The sequence below is a fragment of the Protobothrops mucrosquamatus genome, unplaced genomic scaffold, assembly GCF_001527695.2.
Source record: "Protobothrops mucrosquamatus isolate PMUCROS unplaced genomic scaffold, P.Mucros_1.0 scaffold_129, whole genome shotgun sequence".
Lineage (NCBI taxonomy): Eukaryota > Metazoa > Chordata > Lepidosauria > Squamata > Viperidae > Protobothrops > Protobothrops mucrosquamatus.
Window position 1 is genome coordinate 18,673 of NW_015386205.1, and position 15,336 is coordinate 34,008.

Consider the following 15,336-nt stretch of genomic DNA (forward strand, 5'->3'; position numbering starts at 1 on the left):
TGGTGCTTCACAAATATAATGTACAACTTAGTAGCAGATTGCATTCTGTTAGTAATCACAAACATGGCCCACGTATTTAGGTTTCATACACCTACTGAGAAAAAAGCAAGTGTCTCCTGGGCTCTGGTGCATCACTTAAGTGAGATGGGCAGTGTAGAAATTTAATAAATAAAATAAAAAATGTTAAAAGCCTTTCCATTGCAGATTTCTATTAGAATGAGGTTTATTCAAAGTTTAATAATTTGTGTGCAACCTATTCCTTAAAAGCTAATATATCTAGATTATAACCAGTGTCAGAGTAGTAGCACATATGGATATCAGCTTGAATGTTTCTCTAGAACACTAACCTAGGGATCTTCTGAATATATTTACAGCCAGACCTTTCAACAAAACTGCAGTTTAATTTCAGAAAGTGTTAAAATATATTGTACATCAACTTCTGACATACTACGTTAGTATATACAAATGGTCTCTTGAAACTGTATTTATGAAATGTACATTTTAATTTAAATACTCAGTATACACTGCACTTAATCTGCATGTTGCATTTATTAAATACATTAAAATCTGCAATGTAACAAAACGTTTTCTGCATACGAAATTCAAAACACCATTTTAAATGAACAAAAGATGGCTCACTTCATTTTTTTAAACTAGTGCATAACACACCAGCTCAGCTCCACCACACTAGCTGTTCTTTCTTTTTTTAATTTGACATTGTTCACAGACTATTACATATCACAATAAGAGTGCTGGATAAAACATGAGGTACGAAAGTGGTTCAAAGATTATAGGTCATGCAGATCATGCTAGACAGCAAAGAAAATGTGAATGAGAACACTAAATAAAAATACATAAAGAATGTGCATTATAAAATAAAAACTCAATTACACAGCTTTGCTTCTTTGGTTACAAAGTAGGTTGAACAATTTCACAGCTTTTTATTCCCCCCCACCCCCCAAAAAAATCATACGAAATGTCAAAAAGCAGAGGAATCATGGCAATTTCTCTATTAGAAAGTAGAAACAGAAATGAGCAAAGTTTTCTTCATCAAAATAGCCCATCAATTATTATATCACAATGACTGGCGACTACCTGTACAGATGCACTATGGTCTTCATACTTACACTATACAAAAATTTACATTCAAGCTGGATCTTAACTACTGAAAATAAATACCAAAAGGTAAATTGCCATTAGTGTTAGAAATAGGCCAGGATTCTTTTGTTCAATTATTGCCTAAACATTTTTCTATTAAACTCAATCCTGTCTATCAAGTTTTACTGATACTTACATTTATTTTTTAAAAAATTAAAAGTTCTGTGACATTGTTCATGTACATTATGAATAGCAGCCCTGTAATAAATAAAACAAATAAATGAAACTAATGTAGGCAAATGTTTCTTGTCATTGAAAGAACAGTGGCTCTAAAGATGGGGTTGTTACTGTGTGAAAATCCAAGGCTCAAAGTAATCCATGAGTAACGGAAACCTTGAAGAGCCTTACTAAAGCTCTTAAAGACCTCCACTCATGTGCATCAAACAAATGCAGATTTTTGCATTATAACTCCTTCTACATTTTCCCTTGTGCACTGATGGCATAATTGGACACCAACTGTGTTGTATGACATCTCAGTGAGGGAAAGCGCTTGCAGAATGATTGTCTAATACTGAAAAGGCCAAAACACACAACTGAAGCATGGCTACCTGCTTTCATATAAAGTGGAAAGAAGACCAGTGGCACACAAGGACAGATTGCTTTCAGTTCTTAATGAGGCAAGAAAGCTTTATGCTGAGGAGACATTCGGCTGCTGTGGAGGTTGCGTTGGCTGTGGAGGCTGTGCTATCACTGTTTGCTGTTGAGAAGTGCTACTTGGATTGGCCTGTTGGGTTGAGAGTTGTGATAACTGATCATTGTTTGAAAGAGATTTTAACAGTGCATTTTCCCGTTCAAGTAAAGAGTTTCTTTCAACCAATTCTTTTATTTGTTCCTTCAGTACTTCCACTTCTTCTCTGACTGCATACATCAAATGGCTTTTCACCAGATCCTGTAAAAGGCAAACCAATAATTAGAGAATTCCATATCAAGCTATTATTTAACTCCAAATAGTTGAATAAAACTCCATTATGAGCTTAAATAAGAAAAATAAAAATATCAAGAAATCTTACGTACACACATACCATTATATATAACAGTATATATTTAATACTGTTAAATATATAAAGTAAAATATCTTGTTTTGGGGGGAAAATAACTATTCTTAAAATCAAGCTACATATTAAACCAAATATGTTTATTTTTATTTTACTCAAAAGGAATCATGGCTCAATTGGGATAGAATCCATGGTGAGACGTTATGATATCTCTGAAAACATAGCCTATGCGTTTTGCTAATAGTTAACATCTCCATAGATATGAATGGGAACTCTTCACTGATTCTTAGCTACTATTATGAGTAGGGGAAATTCAAGAATGTGCTTATTTTTCTCAATGCACTGCTTTTTGATCTGAATTAAACTCCTCAGGTTTACTTTTGAAGAAATGAAAATAATAAATTAATGTTATATACGTAGCGTAAGTTGCTGGCTTTTTACAGGTAGTCCACAACTTACGATGGGTCACTTAGCAACTGTTACAATATAACTTTTAAAATTTAACAACATACAAATAATTACAATAATAATAAAGTTTAAAGTATATGGATATCCTTCTAAAAAAATGTGCCATGATTTCAATTAGGCCTTTATTTCATAGGAGCCTTCCTATGGAATTCTTTCAATGTGGCTATCAGTAACATGTTAAAATATTTTAATCTCATAGTTCTGTATTTTGAAATTTCAATTTGATTCAAGAATCTAACTGTACCAAATCTAATACACTGATTCCCTAAGTGAGTTCCTCTTGGAAGACAAGTCTGAAAATTTTGCTCATCATTTGTTTGTCTGTCCTTCTTATATTTTTATAAATATTAATCAGCAATCATAAGTATAGAAACTGTTTATTAATAACAATATATAATAATATTCTAATCTACCCAAAGTGTACTATTTTTCAGTATGAAAGGTTACTTTGATTTCTACTACTTTGTAGTACAAATAGAGAAAAATATACTGGACATCTTTTTTTGTATTTATTTATTTATTTTCTGTACAACCTGGCTGTCAGAGAAGCAAGAAAATGTAGTTTTTGGAAATGTAACCCTGTCGATCTATATGTTTAAAACTAAAAAAACTTATCTTAAATTTTTATAAACGAAAAGTAATTATTTTAGTAATCATATTTATATACAAATATTCTTACTCTTGAACTAGGTAACACATAGAGAATTTAGTCTTTTCAAAAGCAATTATTTTAATCATTTATTTTTTTTATATTTTATGTAAATATTAGTACCAAAGAGCTGACTAACAAATTAAAGAATTTAGTCTCTGGAGATGTAACTGTTGCCATGCTCTCTACATGGGGCTGCCCTTGAAGAACATTTGGAAGTTTTAGCTGGTGCAGAATGCAGCGGCCCAGACAATTAATGGCATTGGTTTTTCAGCACATGTGACACTACTGGCTTGTGAGCTGCAATGGTTTCCATTGTGTTTCCAGGTGCAATTCAAGGTGTTGACCAACACTGAGCAAAGGGACTGGGCTATTTATAGGATTATTTCTTCCCAATTGTTTCTACTTATCCCACCGAGTCTGGCAGGAGGAGAATGCTCTAGGTGTCATCGGCTAATCCAGGGGTAGGCAACCTTGGCTCTTTTATGATTCTTGGACTTCAACTCCCAGAATTCCTGAGCCAGCATAGCTGGCTCAAGAATTTTGGGAGTTGGTCCATGAGTCATAAAAGAGCCAAGGTTGCCTACCCCTGGGCTAATCAGTGAGAGCTGGAATGGTCCAGGAAGAGGTCATTTTCTGTTGTGGTGTAATCTCAACCACTTGAGATTAAGTTAGTTGTAACATTGCTTGTCTTTTGTAAAGCCCTAAAAACTTGGTTTTGTGCCAGGCCCGGAAGTGTGATAGAGCCCATCTCTTGGCTTTGTGGATGGTTATTTTATAAAGCTCAGCTGTCATGTGTTTTTATTTTATATTATATATATTTATTTGTTTTTATCCATTTTGCTGTATGTCGTATACAGTCACATATGTGAGATGGGTAGGTACATAAATAAATAAAGAAACAATGTCTATAACAACTTGAACACTAATGAATATAATTTGTAAGTTCACAAACCAAATAGTTAAATGCCTTCTATTTTCAAAAGTAATTATATTTAAATATAAATAATATCCTTATTAAAAATATGGCTAACAAATTAGGGAATTTTAAACAGAATTTCAATAGTACAATAATATTTTAGATGAAATAACAAATAATTCTGCCACAGAATTCAAACTGTATTTGTCCAGTTAAAATATTCAGAATGTGAATATTAATTACACAGCAGCAAGTATTAGAATGGATAGTTTTATTGCTAAATTTTTTACAAAAGCTCCAAATTATTTCAGCATTGGTGCTATTTTGCTTATCACAAAATTGCTAAATGCAGGTAACCATAAAACTAGTGCAAACCATAATCTGTGCTGCACTATGCTATTCTTTTGTAATTATTATTCTCTACCTATTAAGAATTTGGGACAAAATAGCTATTTATATTAAAATCTCCAAATAATACTCTTACAGTCAGAGACTATGATCAACACTGTAAGCAAAATAAAGTTGTTCAGAGTGAGTGACCGGCCCATAAATTTAATAAATAAATAAATTCCTTACTTACCATTGCCTGTTCTATTTTGTTATCAATGGCCACAACACTCCCACCAGATGCACTGTTCAAAAGAAAAGCAAAGAAAAGTCACATATGAGATTTGAGATCACTGAAATGCTATTCAGCAAAAGTGATGGAAAGGCAAAGTGTTCCATTATAGTTTCACAAGTCAGCACTTTTACAGCACTTTGCATTCAATGTTCTCCTATATTTTAGTGATCATTACAAACCTCTAAGATTGGCGAGTGTTAATTCCATATGCTCAGGAACAAGGAAGTGTGGTATCTTCAAATCATAGGCATTATATCCCAGAGAAAGTGAGACATATTTAAATCTCATCAAAATCGATGGGAACTGAGAATACTAAAGTTTTCAATAGAACTTAGACATAACTAGTTCATGCTAGTTTGGGCCCAAGATATTTATGCCAGTTTCTGGCCCTTGTGGAAACTGAGCACAGACCTCCTGAGAGTTTAAGAAAAAAAATATTGCCCACATCCTATTGGCTGTTATGAGCTCCCATATTTGAGCACATTAATATGCAACTGAAATAGTTCATAATCATAACCAAGTCAACCACTGTGTGTTTGAAAGTGACATTTTGATGCAAGTCTGCTAGATCAGTATGAAAATATGTAAAAGCACTTTAGTGGAAAAAAATAAACCAATTCTTTTACAATAAAATGACACAAAACTGATTGTTAGGAGAGTTCCAACTCATTGTAGAATACCTACAAAAGATAGTTGGCTTGATTAGCATGATCCAACACTTTAGCCTTCTGTTCAAGATATATGTTTGGAGGTAGTTCCAGATCATCATTGCTATCAGACATTTTACAGTATATAGAACCCAGGTTCAGTTCTAGTTAGCACTAATTATGTTTGCGTCATCCTGTGCCATGCTGATCAAAATGTCATCTCCATATGGTTTAGATTTTTAGAACATTTAATAAATATGCTATAGAAAAAAACCACGGTATTTGGCATATTTTTCAGAAAAGTATTCTGCATTCTCTACTACAAAGTTAGTTATTTTTCATTTCTTAATCTATTATTAGCCAAGGAACTTGGTTTACATGTAATTATTCATGGTTTTATAATCCAGCATGAAAATAAGGCAAATTCAGTGCTCTCAACTGGATATTAAAAAAGCTTCCTTCCATATTGATTTTATTTTTAATAATTATGTGATTTTTAAATAAACAATATATAATGCAAAATCTACCAACATTTCATGATCTTCATACTTTAATAGTTAATTACAAAAATAATCAGCACTGGTATAACTTCAAGTATTAATATTTCATTCTTTTATATATATGTATACTACAATGTCTCCTATGACAAACTATTGGCATTATTAAAAAAAGAACAATAACCATTGTAATAATTAAAACACATCTTTCTATAAATAAATTAAATTAACCTCAAAGGATTTGACTTTTTTCTTGATGTTCCTCACAGTAATATCAAAAGTGGCTTTTAATATTTGCCAACATTTAACTTCAACTTAGCTTCAGTGTAATAAACAATAATCAGTCTTATGTGAAGTACCATGTGCCTTGAGAATCTTTAGCCAATTTCAAAAGTAAGAGCATTGTCAAATTGTGATTAATCAGGTGTCTGGGAGCTATTGCTGAGTTGTGAGCTGGCACATACTAAAACTTAATTCAATTTTTTCAAAAGTTTAAGGAATATCAAAGAAACACCTGACTGCCAAACAACGTATCACTTTAAAGCAGAAATATGCAATTGTGCTTTGTATTTACTCTTGCTAAAAATCTGTGAAATCACTTCCAAATTTCTCAGATCCATAAGAAACATAGAGCACATAAAGATAAACGATATAAGACTGAAATGACTAAGGCATCATTAAGAACTTTCAGCACAGTACGTTTAATACTTGAATAATATATTTGTTCTCTCTATGAATCAGTACAGTTGCTCCAGGTGAATCTACACAAATTCTTAATATAAATGTTCAACATGAAAAGGTATAACATGTCAATTAACATGCACTCCATTTTCCATTGTTTCTCCCTTTCTATCATATAAATATTTACATTTTCTCTATTTATACTGTAATTGGGAGCCACCTCAAAACTCCTTGGTGAGATAGAATAGAAATATACTATACCAGTGGTGGCGAACCTATGGCACGTGCGCCGTCGCCCCAGTCCTAGGCCTTTAGCTGGGTTTTATAAAACCTTTTCGCTTTAGGCCTCCACCGCTGTGTACAAAAAATAAGGTTCAATCAATCAGTCAATTTCAACTTCTCGCGGGGAAAAAAAAGATCTTGCAAAGTTGGAATTGATTGATTGAACTTTTTAGTCCCACCCAGTCTGCTGTTACCACTGCAGCCACGCCCACCCAATGGGCCATGCCCACCCAATGGGCCACACCCACCCGGCACCTGACGATGCATAAGTGGGTTTTGGGTTGCAGTTTGGGCACTCAGTCTCTAAAAGGTTCGCCATCACTGGTATATGCGGTCACACAAGAGGATATATTTTACAATATATTTCTATCATATAGGAAAAGAGTAACTCAAATTCAAGACTAACCGGAACAGCAGTGGAATAACCCACACATTTGTAAAGAGTGTGACAAAAACAAGTCAAAGTGTGCCTTTTCTCTTGAAACGATCTCTCTATATTACATGTAAGAACTATTACAACTTAATGAATTGACTCATTTATTCCTAGCTCTGGCTTTCTAAACATGTAGTACGACTACTAAACTTCATTAGGACATTTAACCCCCCCCATTTTCCCCAATTTATATCAACTTTTTGTTTCTTTGTTTCACTTTTCAACCATTGCTTAATGACGTGATACATAAATTCAATAAATAATAATAATAATAATAATAATAATAATAATCTGAAGCTGGAGAAGCAGATCTTTTTTTCATCTTTTTATTTCACAAATTTACCTATCTTCTCTCTATATACATACGTAAGATGTTTTTCAAACACCTATAGAAACAATCATGTTTCTGGACTGTTCCATGATTCTTTGAAATAACCATCTAAGTTCAATATTGGAATACTTAAGAATCAAATGGCAAAACACTACATCCAATAGCATTATTAGGTAGACAACTGAACACATTACTTCTACATAGGGATGGATGGATGGATATATGATAGATCTGTGCAAAGATTTAAAGGCAATTTAATGTACGATTTTAAATTATTTGGATAGCATTTTTGATGTACTGAATCAGATATTTAAGATTCAAGGGCAGTTTGTAACTTTGAAGATTTTAGATTTAGTCTGAGCTCTCCATTGCAGCTTTCCTTTCATATATAGATAAAGCAGAGGTTTGACTGGCTTTTTAGCACTAATATAAGTAGTTTGCTGTTGAGTTTTTCTCTCATTCATAATCTGTCCCTATGACAATCTTTGAAGAAGTACTGTTCTGTCTGTGTCTCATTCTGATAGAATTTTAGAAAAATTTGCTGGGAGATACAGAAAGAAAAATATTTCTATTGAAAATCCTATTTTTTTTGTGACCCCCACCCATACATTTTTATCCTTCTTTGCCCTTAATACTCAAATTATTTGCTTGCGCTACAGCAGGGGTGTCAAACTCAATTTCACTGAAGGCCGCATCAGCATTGCGGTTGCCCTGAGGGGGCCGGGTGGGTGTGGCCAGTTCTACATAATTCGCATCAAGGGTGCCTATTGGGGCCTGGGTAGGAGTGGGACAGATCTGAGGGTCTCTGGCAGAAGGGGGTGGGACCAGGGGCAAGTGCCAAGGCATGGTCCACCGGGGCAAGTGCCAAGATGGCCACCACAAAATTGTACATTGGCTCCCGGCTGGCCTGGGCCAGGGCCAAGGCAGCAGGGGCCGTTCCCTCACTGTTTCCAGGATGGCTTCGCGGGCCACATGAAACCACTTCGCGGGCAGCATCCGGCCCCCGGGCCTTGTGTTTGACATGTCTGCGCTACAGTATGATCCCCCACTGGTCTCAGTGTCTGGTACTTTCTATTTTCCATTTCATTCTTCTCACTCCCATTAACCACAGCAGCAGCAGCAGTAATAACAGTTACATTTCTGCCACTTGTCACACTCTTTTGGTTGGATTAAGTGAGCCAGAGATAATGCACTTGTTGGAGCATCACAATACAACATTTTAATATTAGGCATGTGTTTGCGTACACGCAATATATGGTAACATAACACTTTTTAATTTATTTTAATGGTTGCCCAAACAGCTCCTTACTAGAATTAATAACCTAGCCAAGCCAGAAAAACTGCAAGTAAGAGTGATAAGACACTTTAGAAAGACCTTTCATTTTTATTCTAGTTTTTAACTTTTATTTTTATACTGCACTATGATACTTCCTGCACTTATACAGAACAACTTCTCTATAGGTATTGGATCACAGTTTTGGACACCATGACTTTGGAATAGTTAATATTTTTCAGGACAGTCTATGTCACAGGATTGGTTTTTTTGAATATAAAATTGGAGAGTGAAGTACCATACAAATTTCTTTACTTCCAAGAAGAAAGATATAATATTTCTAAATTGGTGGCATCTGAAGGCTACATTATTTTCCCTTTTTCATTCCCACTGTTTTTACCCTAAAAAAAATAATCAGAGAAAGTCTTTTTATAGATAGCTATGGTGAAATGCTTGACTATATTGGGCTGATACTTTGCAAACCATATCTACCATTGTCAGACCATTTTTGCCAAAGTTAAGTAGGTAAAGAAATTTATAGTAATTTTATAGTTAAATGTTTTATTAAACTGAACATCAAACCTTTTAAATCAATTATTAAATTCATTTATTACTGATTCATACATCCTTGGGTACTATCTAATAATCATCCAACTATTCAGTGAAATGGGAAAGTAGATGAACAAAAAAGTTTAAAACAAAAAATAATTAGTCCGAATGAATATATTAGTGGTAAATAGTAAAGGTTTAACATGGTAAAATGATGTAAGATATTAACTGATGAGAAACTTTCTTTGAAAGGGACATTTTACAGTCTTATTTTTAGAATTGCTACTGCCAATAAAACATTTGTATTACTAAGTGAATACATCTGAAACAGAACATGCTGGTGCACACAAACATTCTAGAACAGGCATGTCAAACTGCCGGCCCGTGGGCTGGATGCGTCACACCAAAACTGTGCCCACCCCATTGCCGGCAATGGGGAAAAAGTCACGATATGTCGTGCGACATCACATAATGTCACGAGTTTGACATGCCTGTTCTAGAACATCTGTTAAATACTACATGCTAATTTGGAGAAGTTCAGAATGTAAAGTGGTTCAGTAAGTACAAATCTGATCAGTTCATTTCCGAATACAAACTGAATGAAATGCTGAGTTGTACCGATTGGAAATGACCACTGGTTCAGAATTCTAGAGGCAGCATTTTCAACATACAATATGGCTAATCGCAAAGCAAAGAGCTATGACTAAATAGAATTGTCAGTACTAATGGACAGAATTTACTTCCCATTTTCTTGCATCTATCGCAAAGTCAGAATATACTAGGCCAAGCAGCAGTTTGATTGCTCCCTGGTGTGTCCTTTTAAAAGCTACTCCACAATCTCTTACTCTGAATAATTAAAGTAGTGAAAGGCTCCTGAGGTTACTGCACCTAGCAACAAGTGTTCAAGTTGTAAGAAAAAACATGGTGTCTTCCCAAAGGAAGCTTCAACCTGGCCATGGTGTTTAAGTCTTAAAACAATAATGTAAAATATATAAGATAGAAAGGTTTCTTCAAATGCCTAGCTGCCCAAGAACAAATATTTAGAGATGGCCTAACCCAGGAGTATAGTTATCTGTCAAAATCACATGCAGTTAGAGTCACAATGTGATCAGCAACTGATTTTACCAGCTGATCATCTCCAATATGGCAAGTAACAGCATATTCACATTGTAGATATGTAATCCGAATAAAATCATTATTTTCAGATGAGTCCACAAATTCACTTATTATGCTAGGGAGTCATGGCATCAAAAATTTTGAGAACCTCTGCACTACAATATAGCCTAATCTGACCCTATTCACATCTCCCTCTTGTCCATGAATACTACTAAACTGTATATATAAGTATTGACTTCTAATCAGAATTTCAAAGAAAAAAAACGCTTATATTAAATTAAAAGCAATTTTTATATTCCTGAGGATTGCTTTAATATGAAGCATCTGGACAGACAGTTGTGAATCAATGCTACTTAGATAAAACATTTTGGCACTAGAAGTGAGGTGGGCTCCCATTCTGCTGGTTTTCTGGAAGAAGAATGTCAAGGCCTGGCTTTGGCAACTGGCATGAGGATCAAGAGTGATATGTTGATAAATGAAAACAAATAAAAAAAGAGTGACATATAACCCTTGGGATAGTTGGTGGCATGAGGACACCCCCTCCACATTTTTAACCTTTTAAAATTATTTTTACTCCTGTTTTTAACTTTGTTTTAATCTGTATCTCTTTTTATGGCTGTATGGATCCAATCTGGGTTGGTCCCCAGGACCAGAAGTTTAGTCTTCCAAGATTTTGGACTTGTGCTGGAGCTCATCCTCAGGGAAGTTCTCTCCCACTAGAATGTGTCCCTTAAATGTGATAGTTGGTGCATACATTTGATAAAAAAATGATAAATAAAAACATCACAGAATTCTGAGTTATGGATACATCCACTACACTACAATGTAGTTAGATTCAAAGGTCAATGAATTAAGATTCAGAGTTTGCTTCCAGTGTCGTTCAGTGTAATTCAGCTGCATTCCCTCAGAAAGTCTTGTTTGGTTGAAACTCTTCTCCTAAAACTCCACATGATCAGGAGATTCCTAAACTTCCAAAATAAAGTTGAAGGGACACAGAGGTGTACCAATGATGGGAAAGGAAAAGTTGTTCTTTCTTCATTCCACCAGCGCCTTTATGGACTGAAGGAGCCTATCAGTTCACAAAATGCAACATTTGCACTCAAGCCATAAATTACAAAATAGTATGAACAGAAATGTCTGAAAAAATGAGCATTTAATAAGATTATAGTCCAGTGATAGCGAAGCTTTTAGAGACAGAGTGCCCAAAAACCGCCCCCCCTCCGTCCCTGCTCTGCCCTGCCCGCTGGGCCACCCACCACCTCCACGGCCCGCCACAGGCACGCCCTCCGCCCGTGCCCTCCAGCATCATCTGCGTGTTACGTCCCCACTGCCCGGTTACCATGTCCTTGGCTGCGCTGCTTTGCGTGGGCCGTGCCTGGGGGTGACTCTCCTCCGGGGGGGGCTGCTGGTGAGGGGGCCCTGAGAGGCAGGGCTAGGGCAACGGTGCATGTGCCCACAGAGAGGGCTCTGAGTGCCGCCTCTGGCATGTGTGCCATAGGTTCGCCGCCACTGTTACAGTCTATGATCAATTTTTCCTCTTTAACTGTCACATTCATGTTTTCTATATTTATCAATTTCAGATTAAAGAAATCTGATTCCTATCTTAGCATATGATATGCAAAGCAATAAAAATATCATATACTGTACACAGCAATATATGATGTCCACCTCCCATGTGAAAGAGGAAAAAAAATCTGCCATGAAAAGCATTTATTAAAAAGACTATGAATTTCCTCATGAAATCCTGAGTTCTTGATAGCTCTCAAGGAGTTTTTGAGATACTAATGTTGCCTCAGTGGAGCAAGACAAGATCTTCACAAGTTTTGAAAGAACAACCTGCTACTGAGCATAAGTATGAATCTGTCTTCAACCAGTTCCATCTATTCCAACATTAGCACAGAATTGGAAGAGATACTTAGACCAACTCCCTACTCAGTGTAAAATTTGCTAAATTATTTTAGACAGATCTCTAACAGACGGTTTATTCCATAGTTTGACCACACTGTCCTTTTTTGCAGGCTATATATATCCAGTGCCTTTAATAGTTCCTCTTAGAACTTAGTTTAAATTGCCTTACCATCTTGGTAGCCCTCCTCTGAACTCAGTTTATTCTTTCCTTACAGAGACATTTGCTTTCCTCCAGTCTTCTGAGTTCTTGCTAGATCTTCAGGAGTTCACAACAATTATTCAGAGTTAATGTAATAACCTCAATATGTAACTCATCTAGTCTTTGATATTTGAGTTCATTTAAAGTGGGTAAGTGTTCTTTTACCCTCATCTCGCCTAGCTTGTGTTGCAGCTTCTTCCTTGCATTAGTGGCACAAAAGTGGTCAAGCAGGGCTTTATTTCCTTTCAGAAAAAAAGCATTGAAAATAATTATGATATTCTGCATTCTCATCTACTATTATTCCATTCCTTCTTCCCCATAACAATTCTACATCCTGTTTGCTTTACTTTTTGTTTCTGACATACTCAAGAAGGCTCTTTTTCACTCTTTGGACATTTCTGACTTCAGCACCTCCCAAGTTTTAATCTTTCTTATACCATCTTCATATTTTTAGGATCCTCCTTTATCCTTCTTTGGTTACATGTTCTTTTTCCAATCTCCTATTGTACTATATTTTGTTTTTTTGTTTTGTTTTTTTTAATACACTAGCAATGCCTTTTTTTCTATTTGTGGTAGAATACCAGAAATTGAATCAAGCTTCTATCAGTCATGTCCACTTTGGTTCAAATTTGCAATGAGTGAAACTGATAGGTAGCAATATTAGGAAATTTCATTTTGCTTGCAAAACTGAATCAGAGAGATGAATATTACTGGATTCCTCTTTGACCCCTATATTGCTCATTGTCTTCATGCAGCTAGTAGATTTGAGACCCAACACCCAAAACCACAGAATTATCTTTTTCTCCTTAATCGTATGGCACGTTGAAACCCCCAAATGTGGAAATAAGCTATTTAAGAGTACTTCAGGATTTCAATCTCAATATTGAAAACAATAGCTTTGTAAGCTCTTTTGTTATAACTCTATCAGTTATTCAGATTATTGTGATTTAAATTCTGTATTTTTTAACCTAAAATGTGTTCTTTAAAATGTTGAAATCAGCAAGCACATGAATTGAGCAAGCTTTAAGAAAAGCCATTCAGTTTTCTTTGCTTCAATACCACAAATGCAAACAATGATGCTTAATGTTCAATTAGCAGTAGAAAATATAAAACAGACAAGAACACCATAAGCCTGAAAAGCCAAGATTCCAATCTTTTAATATTGGAATTACTAATATTGTGAGAAAGCAAATTGCAGCTGTTGAATTAGTAACACAACTTTGACAAGTGATATCCTCAAAGTTGAATTAGTTGCAGTTTCTCGCCAATTGCCTGGTTGTAATTGAATGATCTTTTAATGCTTTTATTTATCCATGACTCAATTTGTAGATTCATGTATAATTGTTATTTTGTCCAATCAATATAGATCCCATATTTACTGTTCTTAACTCTGAAATTTAAAAGATTTTGATTTTTTTTTTAAAAAAAAAACCCCATTAGTCAGGCAATTATTACTGATAGTTTTCAAAAATTAAGTTTGAACTGTTGGTAGCTACAACTGATAGAAGTTCTCATTCTAATATCAGTGAACATCTAATTTAAAAATACTCTTCTCCCAGAAAAAGCTTGTGATATATGATATGGAGCAAGATTTCACACGGCCCAGAAGAGAACAGTTATATAACTGAGAAATTTTGGGATACTTTATTTCCCTACTTGGCAAATAAACAAGGAAAAGAAGATACTAAAATGAAGATATTACTTGATGACGAGAAACCTGCACAATGCAAAGCTCTTCATGCATACTTAAGCATGTATGCTTTCCATACTTAAATATTCATACCTATCCCAGAGGTTCTTTGATTCCTGTAACTTGTTCGAATGAAACACTTGGTAGAAAGTAGTTGAAGGATTCCTATGAGAGCCAGGAAATGAAACAAGATTGAAAATGAACAATCTGTTTTGAGTAAAATAATGTGTTCTAGGTTTAAACATTTAGATAAGCTAGGTTCACAGTTTAGCAGATATGTAATAGATAATAGAGAAACAGAGAGTGTGTACAAAATATATTTCTTAGGGAATCTTTTTCCTTACATCATTTTTAAAATGCGTCAATCAAATGCATCTAGGATGCTTATAAGCAGAATACAATGATAGTTTTTATGATTCACCTAGCCCTGATATTTAAATGGCACTATCTTCTAAATGGAGTGTTGTCTTTTATCACCATGCACTGATAATATGAGTACGAAAGACAGATCATGCTATAGAAATGTGAACAAGGTAGTTTCTACAACTTTTAAACAATGAATTTAAAGACACACAGAGGAATGGGAATCCAAACATAAAATCTTATGCCATTAACCAGAACAGTTCATATTTGCCAAGCAAGTTATTCATGTGTGATTACCTAGAATAAAACCACATCCACCTTTCCCAATAAGTAATTTTCTCAAATTATCAAGCTCAGTCTTAAAAAAAAAAAGAGGGAAGTCTAAAAAAATAAGTTCTAAACTGTGATCATTCAGCCAACTGGTGCTATGTGAGCAAAAATGAGATAGCACAGAAAAAAAACTGACAACCTCCATGCTTCTAAATACAGAAGCTGGATTAGGAATAAACTCCCTTTACCTGAAGATAAAGATGAGAGGCACACATCCTTCACAGAA

General features: G+C 34.9%; 1 protein-coding gene across 2 annotated transcripts in view; it reads right to left on the minus strand.

Moving 5' to 3' along the window:
* Positions 1-393: 393 nt before the first annotated feature.
* TSC22D2 (TSC22 domain family member 2) overlaps positions 394-15,336 on the minus strand; it is a 38,028-nt gene continuing 23,085 nt past the window's right edge. Inside the window, exons 2-4 of one of the 2 annotated variants that reach the window (XM_015817701.1) lie at positions 14,511-14,582; positions 4,770-4,821; positions 394-2,047 (exon numbers count right to left, since the gene is read on the minus strand). In XM_015817701.1, the coding sequence (XP_015673187.1) occupies positions 1,787-2,047; positions 4,770-4,821; positions 14,511-14,582 (385 nt within the window). In that variant the 3' untranslated portion in view covers positions 394-1,786. The remainder of the gene's footprint in view (positions 2,048-4,769; positions 4,822-14,510; positions 14,583-15,336) is intronic. The other variant, XM_015817709.1, reaches the window with a different exon arrangement.